General features: G+C 43.1%; 1 protein-coding gene across 4 annotated transcripts in view; it reads left to right on the top strand.

Annotated features, from left to right (window-relative positions):
* The window catches only part of ATP8B1 (ATPase phospholipid transporting 8B1), a 138,293-nt gene that overhangs the window by 77,662 nt on the left and 46,649 nt on the right, over positions 1–13,982 (top strand). For all 4 annotated transcript variants that reach the window (XM_032152195.2, XM_058438300.1, XM_032152196.2 and 1 more), the window contains 8 exons: positions 3,293–3,391; positions 3,506–3,567; positions 6,789–6,861; positions 6,967–7,037; positions 9,451–9,533; positions 9,654–9,812; positions 10,313–10,401; positions 12,981–13,171. In XM_032152195.2, coding sequence (XP_032008086.1) covers positions 3,293–3,391; positions 3,506–3,567; positions 6,789–6,861; positions 6,967–7,037; positions 9,451–9,533; positions 9,654–9,812; positions 10,313–10,401; positions 12,981–13,171 — 827 coding nt within the window. The remainder of the gene's footprint in view (positions 1–3,292; positions 3,392–3,505; positions 3,568–6,788; positions 6,862–6,966; positions 7,038–9,450; positions 9,534–9,653; positions 9,813–10,312; positions 10,402–12,980; positions 13,172–13,982) is intronic.

A 13,982-nucleotide genomic window follows, 5' to 3' on the forward strand; every position in this document is an offset into this window, starting at 1 on the left:
GTTATATGAACAGGGAAAGGGAGCAAATGGAAATATTATTCTAGTTCTGTATTTTAAAAAATTTCATGTTATACTGATATGGGTGTTAAAACTGGTATCCCTGAAGTGAATACAACTAAAATCCAGCCAGGCACAGTGGTCCACGCCTGTAATCCCAGCACTTTGGGAGGCCAAGGCGGGCGGATCACCTCAGTTGAGGAGTTCGAGACCAACCTGGCTAACATGGTGAAACCCCGTTTCTACTAAAAATACAAAAAATTAGCCAGGCGTGATGGCGCGCGCCTGTAATCCCACCTAGTCGGGAGGCTGAGGCAAGAGAATCGCTTGAATCCAGGAGGCGGAGGTTGTGGTGAGCTGAGATCACGCCATTGCACTCCAGCTTGGACAACAAGAGCTAAACTCCATCTCAAAAAAAATAAAATAAAATCCTTACTTTGTAAAATTATTTGCACCTTAAAATTAAACCTATTATTATGCTTGTCTGTTATTATTGTATTTAGATGCTGAATTTCCCCCCAGAAAGATCATTGATTTTTTATTAAAATTTTGGTCATAAATTTCAGTAGGTTATTTTTGTGAACTGTTTTTACATTTTAAAAGGCCTACTTAAAAATTTTTTTTTCCTAATTGTGGCAAAGCATCCAGTTATCCAGAGAGCATGAGTTTAACTGTGCAATATCTGTTGCTGTAATCGAGCGAACTCTGCATACACTAGTTAGTGCCAGAATCAACCTTTAGTGTCTGCCGTGTGGATTACAAAGCTTAAGCTCAGAATATGTACCTGTTTTTTTCAGATTCTTTTTTTTTTTTTTTTTTTTTGAGCTCGAGTTTCGCTCTTGTCATCCAGGCTGGAGTGCAGTGGCACCATCTTGGCTCACTGCAACCTCCTCCTCCTTCTCCTGGGTTCAAGCGATTCTCCTGCCTCAGCCCCCCGCCAAGTAGCTGGGATCACAGGTGCCAGCCACCATGCCCAGCTAATTTTTGTATTTTTAGTAGAGACAGGGTTTCACCATGTTGACCAGGCTGGTCTCAAACTCCTGACTTCAGGTGATCCACCCGCCTCAGCCTCCCCAAGTGCTGGGATTACAGGCATGAGCCACTGTACCCGGCACTTTATCAGATTCTTTACAGCAAGCGTTGGATTTGGAAAAGTTACATCTGCTGGAATTGACCCTCTAAGGTTTTATGAAAATGGGGTAGAATGTGTGTCTAGGTGGGGATGGAGGATGCATGGAGAGGAGAGAAAAAGAAGAGACAATGCTAAGGAGAAATGGATACACGATAATTTAGGAAACTGTAAGACCTTCAAGTCAGATAGTAAAGGATGGCCCTGTTATCAAAGGAGATGCTTAGAAAGATGTGTGTAGAGGTTAGCACTGCAAACTCCAAGGTGCCGCTCTGTAGGAAGTAGGCCATTTTCCCTTACTTCCTTCTAGCAGGGAAGAGGAGTTCCACGTATTCACCGTGATGTGGGAAGAAGGATCTTTCTGTCTTCTAACTGCACCCCAGTTATCTTCTCTCTCTCTTTTTTTTTTTTGAGATGGAGGCTGAGGCAGCCTTATTGTCAAGGCTGGAGTGCAATGGCGTGAAGCTCACCAAAACCTCCGCCTCCCAGGTTCAAGCCATTCTCCTGTCTCAGCCTCCTGAGTAGCTGGGATTACAGGCATGCGCCACCACACCTGGCTAATTTTGTATTTTTAGTAGAGACGGGGTTTCTCTATGTTGGTCAGGCTGGTCTCGAACTTCCAACCTCAGGTGATCTGCCCACCTTGGCCTCCCAAAGTGTTGGGATTACAGGTGTGAGCCACCGCGCCTGGCCCAGTTATCTTCTCTTAAGGTCAGCAATCCAAATTAGCATAACAGTAATAGCCTTAGGCAGCTTCTTAACTTGTGTTGTCACTGCACTTAATTCTTCTAGTCTAGAAGGTCAGGCCTGGCATGACCTCCATTTTGCAGAGAAGAGCTGAGACCTAGTAAGCTAAAGTAACTTGCTCAAAGTCCCATAAGCCATAAATGGTAGAGCTGACCAAGACTTGGATCTAGGAGTTGACTCCAAAGCCTGTCATTTTAACCACTACATTATATAGCCCAGTGATCAGGAGGATGGTTATGAAATAACTTTATTAAACTAGTGTCCCAATCTTCATTCAAACTTAGAGTCTGTCTTGATGGAGGTAGGGCTTCCTGCAAGGCCAACTCACTTTCTTGGATAGGCCAAATGGATAGGCCACTTTCTTCTAATGCCCTCAGAGATGCTCTCCCTAATCCCTTGCTTTCAGAGGCAGCTAGTACCTCTTGCCATCTTTGCCTCCAACATGGGATCCTCAGAAACCACTGACTGAGAAACCTGCAGTATAGAACCTATTATGCATGCATTCCTTAAAAGTTAAGATGACTTTGGCCAGGCACGGTGGCTCACATCTGTAATTCCAGCACTTTGGGAGGCTGAGGCAGGAGGATTGCCTGAGGTCAGGAGTTCGAGACCAGCCTGGCCAACATGGTGAAAACCCATCTCTACTAAAAATACAAAAAAATTAGCCAGGCATGGTAGCACACACCTGTAATCCCAGCTACTCAGGAGGCTGAAGCAGGATAATCGCTTGAACCTGGGAGGTGGAGGTTGCACTGAGCCAAAATTGTGCCACTGCACTCCAGCCTGGGTGACAGAGGGAGACTCTGTCTCAAAAAAAAAAAAAACAAAAAAAAGTTAAGACGAGACTTCTCCCTTGCCACTCCTACCCCCTCACCCCCAGTTAAATATGATTTTCACAATCATAGCCTGTTAGATCCCGCTGTTGCTGGGTGAGGATGGACCCCACTGACACCACCCTGGGGGAGGAACCAAAGCACTGCTGCCTCCGTGTGAAGGGGATGGGAGACCAGGCCATCCTCGCTTCTGCAGTACAGACCCGGAGAGGCATCAGAGCTTTCTGCTTCTGCTCAAGGCGGGATGCAGACTCGGGCCCCACTCTGCCCAACTCCACTCCACCAGAGGCAAAAAATTTAGAGCAACTCTTTTTTAGGTATCATGATACAAAACTTCCTTGGTGTCCAGTTAAGGTTGCAATGAGATAATTTCAGGAGCCACTGCCCTCTGGGCTCTGTTCCAGGTATCCAGAAGCTAGAGAGAACCACTAGAAGGAGGTTGTCCAGATGCTACACTCTGCAGGATGTAGACTTATGTGATGATGGTGATGAGACTTGGAATTAGCAAGCTTAGAATTAGCAGTAAGTTACCTGTAAGCTTGATATGCCTTCATGGACACACACATAAACCCTTTTATTCTTTTAGGCAGTTCCTCAAATCTCTACCCTGGCTTGGTACACCACACTAGTGCCCCTGCTTGTGGTGCTGGGCGTCACTGCAATCAAAGACCTGGTGGACGATGTGGTGAGGATTTCTCATACAACGTTCTACTCATTGCTTTGAGATGACTTTCAGTTATCATGCCTTCCTTCTCTATTGAGATGTTTAAAACAGCATTTCCCCATCTTCCTTCTCAAGGCTCGCCATAAAATGGATAAGGAAATCAACAATAGGACGTGCGACGTCATTAAGGATGGCAGGTACTGTGTCTTCTTTAATTAGTAACTGAGTTTCAAGGATGTAATGCATAACTCTGCGTAGAAACACATTCAGAGATAATTATTACAATGTAGAAGGCTATTAGTACATTAAATTTTTTTTTTTTTTCGAGATAGAATCTCGCTCTGTCGCCCAGGCTGGAGTGCAGCAGCGCGATCTCGGCTCACTGCAACCTCCACCTCCCAGGTTCAAGCAATTTTCCTGCCTCAGTGTCCCAAGTAGATGGGATTACAGGCGTGCACCACCATGCTCAGCTAATTTTTGTACTTTTAGTAGAGACAGGGTTTCACCATATTGGCCAGGCTGGTCTCAAACTCCTGACCTCAAGTTATCCGCCCTTCTTGATCTCTCAAAGTGTTGGGATTACAGGCGTAAGCCACCACGCCTGGCCTTAAATTATCTTTTTAATGAGTATGTACCCCTGTTGTAATAAATCTAATAAGGATAGTGATAAAAATAGATAAAAAGATGACTATTTTGGGTACTAAATTCCATAGGAAATATTCATTAGCATTTTTAACATATCAACACTTTTAAAAGTTTTAAACTATAATATTGTTTTAAAGATTTTCACATATACAAATGATATACCCAGTGGACATAATGAACCTACTATAAATAATAAACTTAATTTCTTTGGAGGCAAACATCTAATCACTCTATGTTTATCTGCCATTCTTTTATGGCCAAAAAGGACTTGGAGATTTAAAATACATTTTAAATATATGTTTATGCCCCAGTTCCCCTAATGTTACAAGAATTTAGTATACAATTCTTAACTCCATGATTAAAAAAAAAGTTTGGCTTATCTTTCAATAAACGAAATTGTAGATGTTTTACATTTCAATATTTCTGAAATTTTAAAATAGAAATTTGCATGTAAGTCCGAAATGACAAATGGATAGGCCAGCACCTTCTTGGCAGGGCTACTGGAAGGCAATTCTGAATACCGAAATATTGGAGGCAATTCTGTTAGATTCTTCTATCTGATGTTCCAGTTTCCTCTGAGGAGGCCCCCTGTGCTCTACCCTGCTAATGCTCAAGTTCTTATAGGTGTGACCCCACTGCAAGGGGCTGCTCAGGCCATGGCCCTGCCAGACATGCACTGTAGACTTCCAAATTCAAGGCAACCCAGAGCTCCTCTTTACCAGTGTAGGTAGCTATGGTACAGGCTAAACGTATGGGCTGGCCAGGCACGGTGGCTCACGCCTGTAATCTCAGCACTTTGGGAGGCCGAGGCAGGAGGATCACTTGAGGCCAGGAGTTCGAGGCCAGCCTGAAAAACTTAGTGAGACTCCTGTCTTTTTTTTATTATTATTTTTTTGAGACGGAGTCTTGCTCTGTCGCCCAGGCTGGAGTTCAGTGGTGCAATCTCGGCTCACTGCAAGCTCTGCCTCCCAGGTTCACACCATTCTGCCTCAGCTTCCCGAGTAGCTGGGACTACAGGTGCCTGCCACTGCGCCTGGCTAATTTTTTGTATTTTTAGTAGAGACGGGGTTTCACCGTGGTCTTAATCTTCTGACCTCACGATCTGCCTGCCTCGGCCTCCCAAAGTGCTGGGATTACAGGCGTGCGCCACCGCGCCCAGCTGAGACTCCTGTCTTAACAACAACAACAACCTCCTCTGCTAGGCTCATTGGGACACTTATTCTATTTTACTGAATGAAGGGTTTCCTAATCCTGGAATTGTAAATAAAGCCAATTAAGATCTTTAAGTTGTTGTGATTTTGTCTTTTGACACTTGAAAGGTAACTTTCAACATAATTGTCTTATTTGCAAAGGAAAAAAAGCCATCTAAACATATTTATAGCTTGGTATAGTCTATATTTGAATTAGACAGAGTGGAAGTACAGCTGTAAGTCAGGTTATTTTCCTCAGTGTTGACACATAAAAAGTCTTGGAATTAGGCCTTAGTTACTATTTTTCGCACTTGAATTTGCAGTTCTGCCTGAAGCCTCTTGCTCAAAAAAACAACTCATTACTGATCGCTGAGTTGGTGCCTCCATCACAGTTGACTACATTAATTTAACAAACACTTATGGAGTACTTAATGCATGTTGGAGGCAGGGCAGTATCCTTGAGAAATTTATAGTTCAAGACAGAAGATGAGACACCTGCACACATCATTCTAATAAAACCCATATCAGAATAAAAAAGATAAAAACAAAATGCTCTGACAGTACAGGGAAGGGAAAATTCACTTTAGCAAGGGAATTTGGGGAAAGATGTCAAGACATGCGCAAAGCCCTGAAGATGATGAGCTAGGGAGGCTGAAGGAGTTGTGTAAACACAAGTTGTGGTGACAGCACAAAGCTCCATCAGGCAACTGACAATAATCCAATTTGAGTATAGCCTCAGGGCCTTAAAGGGAATGCAGTGTCTTTGTCAGTTAAGCCTTTACTATTAAGAAGTTAACGGGGCCGGGCGCGGTGGCTCACGCTTGTAATCCCAGCACTTTGGGAGGCCGAGGCGGGCGGATCACGAGGTCACACAGTGAAACCCCGTCTCTACTAAAAATACAAAAAAATTAGCCGGGCGTGGTGGCGGGCGCCTGTAGTCCCAGCTACTCGGAGAGGCTGAGGCAGGAGAATGGCGTGAACCCGGGAGGCAGAGCTTGCAGTGAGCCGAGATTGCGCCACTGCACTCCAGCCTGGGTGACAGAGCGAGACTCCGTCTCAAAAAAAAAATAAAATAAAATAAAATAAAATAATAATAATAATAATTAATAAATAAATAATAAAGATAATTTAAACAGCAGAGAGTAGGCAAGCTCTGAAGTGCCATGAAGACTCTGGGAGGCCCACGTGGGTGCCATAACGTAGGTGCTTCTGTCCTGGGACCAGCAGGGAGCAAGTGATGGGTCACCGAGAAGGAACACAGCAGGGAGGCGAGTTGGACATAAGCAAAAACAAAAGGGGGTGGCAAGTATTTCCCTGCCACGCACATAAGTGGCCCCCATAAACTCTTCCTTACATGACCTAGATGAAAAGAATATATCAAAGTCATTCATCATTGCTTCCTTCAGAGGCCGATACAATTTTCATGCCCCCCGCTTAATGTGTTTACATCATTAAAGAGCAAAATTTTAGCATTTTCTCTGTGACTTACACATTTTCCAGAATCTGTAACATCCAGAAAGAATAGTAATTCCCTTGCCTGTAACTTAAAATATCCATAAATCCTCATTACTTTTAATCCTTAGATTCAAAGTTGCTAAGTGGAAAGAAATTCAAGTTGGAGATGTCATTCGTCTGAAAAAAAATGATTTTGTTCCAGTAAGTGAGCAAGTTCTGCTTCTCTCTTTCTTGTTCTCCCCCAGCCCCTGTGCTCGGCTTTTCTCTTGTGGTCTCGGTGTTATTTGTGTGTTTTGTTTTGGACAGGCTGACGTTCTCCTGCTGTCTAGCTCTGAGCCTAACAGCCTCTGCTATGTGGAAACAGCAGAACTGGATGGGTAAGTGTGTCTCGATGGGCCTGATTTAAAGCTGGCCTTTGAAGGCACATTCATTCCATTGAAATCAGGGCATTCTGGACCAGACTGCTTGATATCTGGCCTTGCCTCTGCCACCTGCTTCCTGTCCCTACCGATCTCACCTTTGCCCCTCTGTGAAGTGGAGCTCTTACTACCTGCCTTTCTCCACCTCTCAGGGAAGGTAAAAGGATCAGAGAGGGGCATATGTGTCTGAGCCCTTTATCAACTGCTGAGCAGTGTCCAGACAGATATGAATAATATTGAGGTTATTATCTGTGTCAGAGAAAGGAACAGGTTTTTAAAGTCTTTACCAATAGGCAACTTATTTATTTATTTTTGAGACAGTCTCACTCTGTCACCCAGGCTGGAGTGTAGTGGTGCTATCTCAGCTCACTACAACCTCCACACCCCCTGGGTTCAAACAATTCTCCTGCCTCAGCCTCTTGAGTAACTGAGGTTACAGGCTTCAGCCCCCACACCCAGCTAATTTTTGCTTTTTTAGTAGAGATGGGGTTTCACCATGTTAGCCAGGCTGGTCTTGAACTCCTGATCTCAAGTGATCTGCCCGCCTCGGCCTGCCAAAGTGCTGGGATTACAGGGGTGAGCCACCGCACCTGGCCCCAGGAGGCAATTTTGAATTCTCCTTGTGTTGGTTTTGGTTACTATGCTATCATTTAAAAGAGGATAAAGTTCTGTTTTTGACCAGTTTTCTGACCAGTTTTCAAGGCATTTATTGAGTGCTCACGAGGTTGCCGGCACTTTACATATTAGCTCATTTAATCCTCCAAACGACCATGTGAGACGAATATTATTGGTCTGTATTATCCATGATGAATCGGAGGCCCAGGGAGGTGCAGCAGCCTGCCCAAGGTCACACAGCAAGCGGTAGAGTCGGGACATTGCTCCCTCTGCTCCTTGTGCCTCACGCTCCAGATGTGCATACACTGCTTTACAGACAGCGGAAATCATGAGACTGAAAACTAGGGCTGTCTTTGCTTCATAGATCAGTCAACTGACTGTTGGAAATGTATCACACTTTTTCGGTTTTTTTTTTTTTTTGGAGAAAAAAATACTTAAAACCAATTAACCACTTCTTAATTGTAAAGGCTAATTGGTTAAAAACCAATTAACCACTTCTTTTTTTTTTTTTTTTTTTGAGACGGAGTCTCGCTCTTTCCCCCAGGCTGGAGTGCAGTGGCGCGATCTCGGCTCACTGCAAGCTCCGCCTCCCGGGTTCACGCCATTCTCCTGCCTCAGCCTCCCGAGTAGCTGGGACTACAGGCGCCCGCCACCGCGCCCGGCTAATTTTTTTTTTTTGTATTTTTAGTAGAGACGGGGTTTTCACCGTGTTAGCCAGGATGGTCTCGATCTCCTGACCTCGTGATCTGCCCGTCTCGGCCTCCCAAAGTGCTGGGATTACAGGCGTGAGCCACCGCGCCCGGCCCACTTCTTAATTGTAAAGGCTTAACTGACAAAGACACTGCATTCCCTTTAAGGCCCCGAGGCTATACCCAAATTGGATTATGGGCAGTTGCCTGATGGAGCTTTGTGTTGTCAGGTTGGTCTCAAACTCCTGAACTCAAGTGATCTGCCTGCCTCTGCCTCCCAAAGGGCTGCGATTACAGGCGTGAGCCACCGCGCCCGACTGACTGTTTATTCTCAGCTATAAAACTGCTATTATTTCCACGAGAGATTCTAAAGCTTTACAAAGACATAAGATCCTAACATGCCCTGTCAGAACAGAATGGTGAGGTTGAGAATGAACGTGCCTAGTCCATGGAAATTCCTGAGTATTCGTGAATCCTATATAAAGCCGTCAGTCGTGAGAAGGCAGCCTCACCCTTGAGAGCACCTGTCCCCGGCCTGCCCTTGTGCCCACCCACGACCTTACCTTGCACTATGGTGGGGTAATCGGGAGTAAAGCTAAGACCTCCTTTTCCAAATAAAATTGTCTTTCAAAAACGTGTGATCCAGTTATTCACTCTGGAAAAGAATTTGACAGAGACGAAACAGAATTTCTGTAACAAATATGTGTTATAGAATCATCTTAATGTGATTAAATATTAGACACTACATTTTCAAACAGCACTTTGGTAGTCCTAGCTGGTGGTAAAGTTCAAGTTAATGAGAAGGATGTTTGTGGTCACCTCTGTCCTAACCTTCACAACAACAAACAGTGAAGGGAACCAACATTTCCCAAGGTCAGAAATTTTCTCTCGTTCAGGGGATAACCTTATCCAAACCTGAAGTTCCAAGGTGAACAGAGTTTGAAAATAGAAACAGCTAATTATTTAGCCTTCATGTCCAGGTATGGCTAATGTAGCTTTGGATGATTAACTTCCATTTCAAACTTGAAAATTTGTTCATTTAATTCATTTTTTCCCCCTTCCTTTAGAGAAACCAATTTAAAATTTAAGATGTCACTTGAAATCACAGACCAGTACCTCCAAACAGAAGATGCATTGGCAACATTTGATGGTTTGTACAAAACATGTCTTACTTTGCTTTAAATTTTAGTTGCTTGGTTCAATTCCTATTGATTAAAACCAGAAAGACTTTTGTTTGTGATGAATTATGTGAATCTTATATTTTTAAAAGGTTTTATTGAATGTGAAGAACCCAATAACCGACTAGATAAGTTTACAGGAACACTATTTTGGAGAAACACAAGTTTTCCTTTGGATGCTGATAAAATTTTGTTACGTGGCTGCGTAATTAGGAACACTGATTTCTGCCACGGCTTAGTCATTTTTGCAGGTACGTTCAGAGTTTCTTGGGAAATTAATCAGCTATGATCTTTAAAGGCTTAGAGGGGATTGCTTTTTTGTCCTTTCTCCATCAAAACCAAAAGAAGAGTAATAGCATCATGAGCTATTCTTTTCTTTTTTTTTTTTTTTTGAGACAGAGTCTCACTCTGTAGCCCAGGCTGGAGTGCAGTGGTGCAATCTCAGCTCACCGCAACCTCTGTCTCCTGGGTTCAAGTGATTCTCCTGTCTCAGCCTCCAGAGTAGTTGGGATTATAGGCGTGTGCCACCATGCCTAGCTAATTTTTGTATTTTTAGTAGAGACAGGGTTTTGCCATGTTGGCCAGGCTGGCCTCGAACCCCTGACCTCAGGTGATCCGCCCAACTCAGCCTCCAAAAGTGCTGGGATTACAGGCATAAGCCACCATGCCTGGCCAAGAAGAGTAATTTTATTGGCGAGCTAGTGAATTGATTTTTCCCAATTGTTGATTACATTGAATTTTCCATTTTCAGGTGCTGACACTAAAATAATGAAGAATAGTGGGAAAACCAGATTTAAAAGAACTAAAATTGATTACTTGATGAACTACATGGTTTACACGGTATTTATTTTTCATCTCAGCAGATCTCTCATCTAGATTGCTGTCTTTTGCACTAATATTATCATATGTTTTTCTAATACAAAGAAATCTTACCTCTTTAGGTAGAATAGAAAAATTACTGGGCACTCCAAGCTTCAAATGCAGGAAGAAGGGATTTTTTTTTTTCAGAAATGCCTCACTTGTTCTCAGAAATGCCACACTTTTAACAGGAGAATTCCCTTGGGAAGGGAAATTTCAGTTGTAGGGTGCCCTGAGTGCTTTAATGATGGGAACTGGAAAACCAGGAAGCCCTAGATAAATTAGTGAAGCTGGACTCCTAAAGTCAATGTAGGGTTGATTTCATCGCTGTTACTTTCCCATAGAGGCAGTTCTCTTAGAAGCAAACCTCCCCCAGCACCCCCAAAATCTACTGTATAGCTCCAAATACAAGGCAAGGCTAAAAATAAAGTATGTCGAGGACCCTCAAGACCACTCCCAGGTTTGATGATTCACTGGAAGGACTCATAGGCCTCAGCACATAGTCATATTCACAGCTGTGACTTATTACAACAAAAGGACACAGAGCAAGATCACCAAAGGCTCATGGAGCAAAGTGCAAAGGAAACCAGGCACAAGCTTCCAAAAGTCTGCCGTCCTGCCCCCACTCCCCACCAAGCCAGTCACACAATAGGCACTTAATTCTCCCAGCAGCAATTAATGACACCACATGTGAAATGTTGTCTGTACCAGCGAAGCTCATGAGAAACTCAGTGTCAAATGTTTTTAACAAAATCTCTAGACTCCCCCAGAAGAATGCAGATGGTCAGCATAAACCATGCTGTTTGCACATGCGTTTTTTTGTTGTTGTTTTTTTTATTTTTATTTTTTGAGATTAAGTTTCACTCTTGTTGCCCAGGCTGGAGTGCAATGGCATGATCTTGGCTCACTGCACTCTCCGTCTGCCAGGTTCAAGTGATTCTCCTGCCTCAGCCTCCCAAGTAGCTGGGATTACAGGCACCCGCCACCCCACCTGGTTAATTTTTGTATTTTTAGTAGAGACGGGGTTTCACCATGTTGGCCAGGCTGATCTCAAACCCCTGACCTCAAGTGATCTGCCCGCCTTAGCCTCCCAAAGTGCTGGGATTACAAGCATGAGCCACTGCACCTGGCCCATGAGCTATTCTTATCAGAGAATAAAAAATAACCGGGAAATCCTCCAAACATCTAAGTTACCAGATACCAGCCCAGGGCGAATCTTGCAAGCCGGCCTTTGGAGGAAGCAGTCTCAGACCTGCTATGTTTGCTCTTTTCTGCCCACGTGGTGACCCCAAATATTAAGCACTCCTTCTATTTCCCAATGAAAATTTTTTTCAAATATTTAGTTCAATTTGAATGCATACTTCTAATACTTATTCTTTGATTGCATATATATATTTAAAATCATATAAAAATAATAATTTAAGAAACATTTTCCCCTGCTTTCTCATTTCATGAAAATTGTATTTGAACTTTTCACATTCATCTTCGGTGTCATGGTTGTGGTTATGAGTGTGGCATTCTCAAAGAGCCTGTTGGCACTCTGCTGTTTCCATGACAAAGTTGTGAGATATAGCACTTTTGGAGTCCATGTCCAGAAATTTAAATTTGTCTCTGGAAATTTTATTCCCACTTGCGAATCTCCAAGTACCATTAGGAGGGTTGACTTTTTATTCCTTCCATAAATATATGCTCATAACTTCTACAACATAATACTTATCATATTGCTTCTTAAGTGATCTTATTTTACAATCTCATGCAATACTTATGACATTACACCTTAAGGAATAATCGCCCAAATATAGGTGAAATTTTCTTGCCCTGAAAAAAAAATTCTGGCCGGGCGAGGGCCACCTGTAATCCCAGCAATTTGGGAGTCTGAGACAGGCAGATCACTTGAGGACAAGAGTTCGAGACCAGCCTGGCCAACATGGTGAAACTCATCTCTACTAAAAAGACAAAAATTAGCCAGGCGTGGTGGCGCGTGCCTGTAATCCCAGCTACTCAGGAGGCTGAAGCATAAGAATTGTTTGAACCAGGGAGGTGGAGGTTGTAGTGAGCCACAATGGCACCACTGGACTCCAGCCTGGGCCATACAGTGAGACTCTGTCTAAAAAAAAAAAAAAAAAAAAAAAATCTGTTGAATATTTTCTATAAGCATTCCAGTTTTCCAATTCAGCCTTGTTGGAAGTTGTTTCATGCTAAGTAAGATATCTTTCCCAAACAGTATGTTATTGTTCAAAGTAAACATAATTGAGAGAATGCCCTGTAATATAAGACTCTTCAAGGATTTGAATGTAAGACACCAAATCTCTCTGGAGAGATAATTTTGGGAACAAAACCTCACCTTCTATGGGAGATGTAGGATACATCAGTCAATCGTAGTGATCAAATAGACTTTCAAAGCGTTAAGTTGGTGCTGTTTTTATTTGACATATATTATTTTTACAGACTACTTAATTCTCAATCATATGAAGTATTGAGTAAGGTTAATTAGCATCTAGGAAATGCAAGAGGTTGGAAATCCATCTTCAGAATGCATTTAAATGTTTTCTGTCTTCTAGATCTTTGTTGTTCTTATTCTGCTTTCTGCTGGTCTTGCCATCGGCCATGCTTATTGGGAAGCACAGGTGGGCAATTACTCTTGGTACCTCTATGATGGAGAAGACGCTACACCCTCCTACCGTGGATTCCTCGTTTTCTGGGGCTATATCATTATTCTCAACACCATGGTACCCATCTCTCTCTATGTCAGGTAAGGCTGTCCTCTCTGGCATTTTGCTTTAATGGAAGAATGTTGTACCTTCTCCCAACATAGTCCCTTCATTTCTAGTGATCATTGTTTCAAAGGTCACAAAGAACAGGTAAGAAAATCACGTTCATTTCAGAATTGAGGGTAAGAGAGGAAAAGGAAATTAACATTTGAGTATCCACTCTGTGCCAGGCACCTTTTATCTCATCCTGTTTGCAGATAAGGCTAGGGAATTTCAAGATCGATTGCTACTCCTGTAGTCATTGTCTTATTAGTAAGGTTCCCTTCTCACCGAGTTCCAAAGCCCAGACTTGAGAAAGGGCCTGGGAGGAGGGGAAGATTTAGCATGTGATGGAAAAACTTAGTTTTCCATTTTGGAAGTGGTCCTCACCTCTTATCTGAGCCTTCTTTATTATCATCTGCCACACCCAAGGTGGAGAACTTGTGCTTTCTGGCCACTACCTCCTACTAGGAAAGAAATTCCCTGTCCTTCATCAACCTCTCAAAATGTTCTTTTTTTCATCTCAAATCTCAATCACAACAACAAAGTCAGGGGCATATCTCTGATAAGTGGTAAGCAGCTGATTTGGTGATACTTCTTCATTTTTTACTTTTACTTTTTTTTAATTTTTATTTTTTTTGAGATGGAGTTTCACTCTTGTTGCCCAGGCAGGAGTGCAATGGGCATGATCTTAGCTCACTGCAACCTCTGCCTCCTGGATTCGAGCAATTCTCCTGCCTCAGCCTCCTGAGTAGCTGGGATCACAGGTGCCCACCACCATGCCTGGCTACTTTTTTGTATTTTTAGTAGAGA

Source organism: Hylobates moloch, unplaced genomic scaffold (genome assembly GCF_009828535.3).
Source record: "Hylobates moloch isolate HMO894 unplaced genomic scaffold, HMol_V3 SCAFFOLD_5, whole genome shotgun sequence".
Taxonomy (NCBI): domain Eukaryota; kingdom Metazoa; phylum Chordata; class Mammalia; order Primates; family Hylobatidae; genus Hylobates; species Hylobates moloch.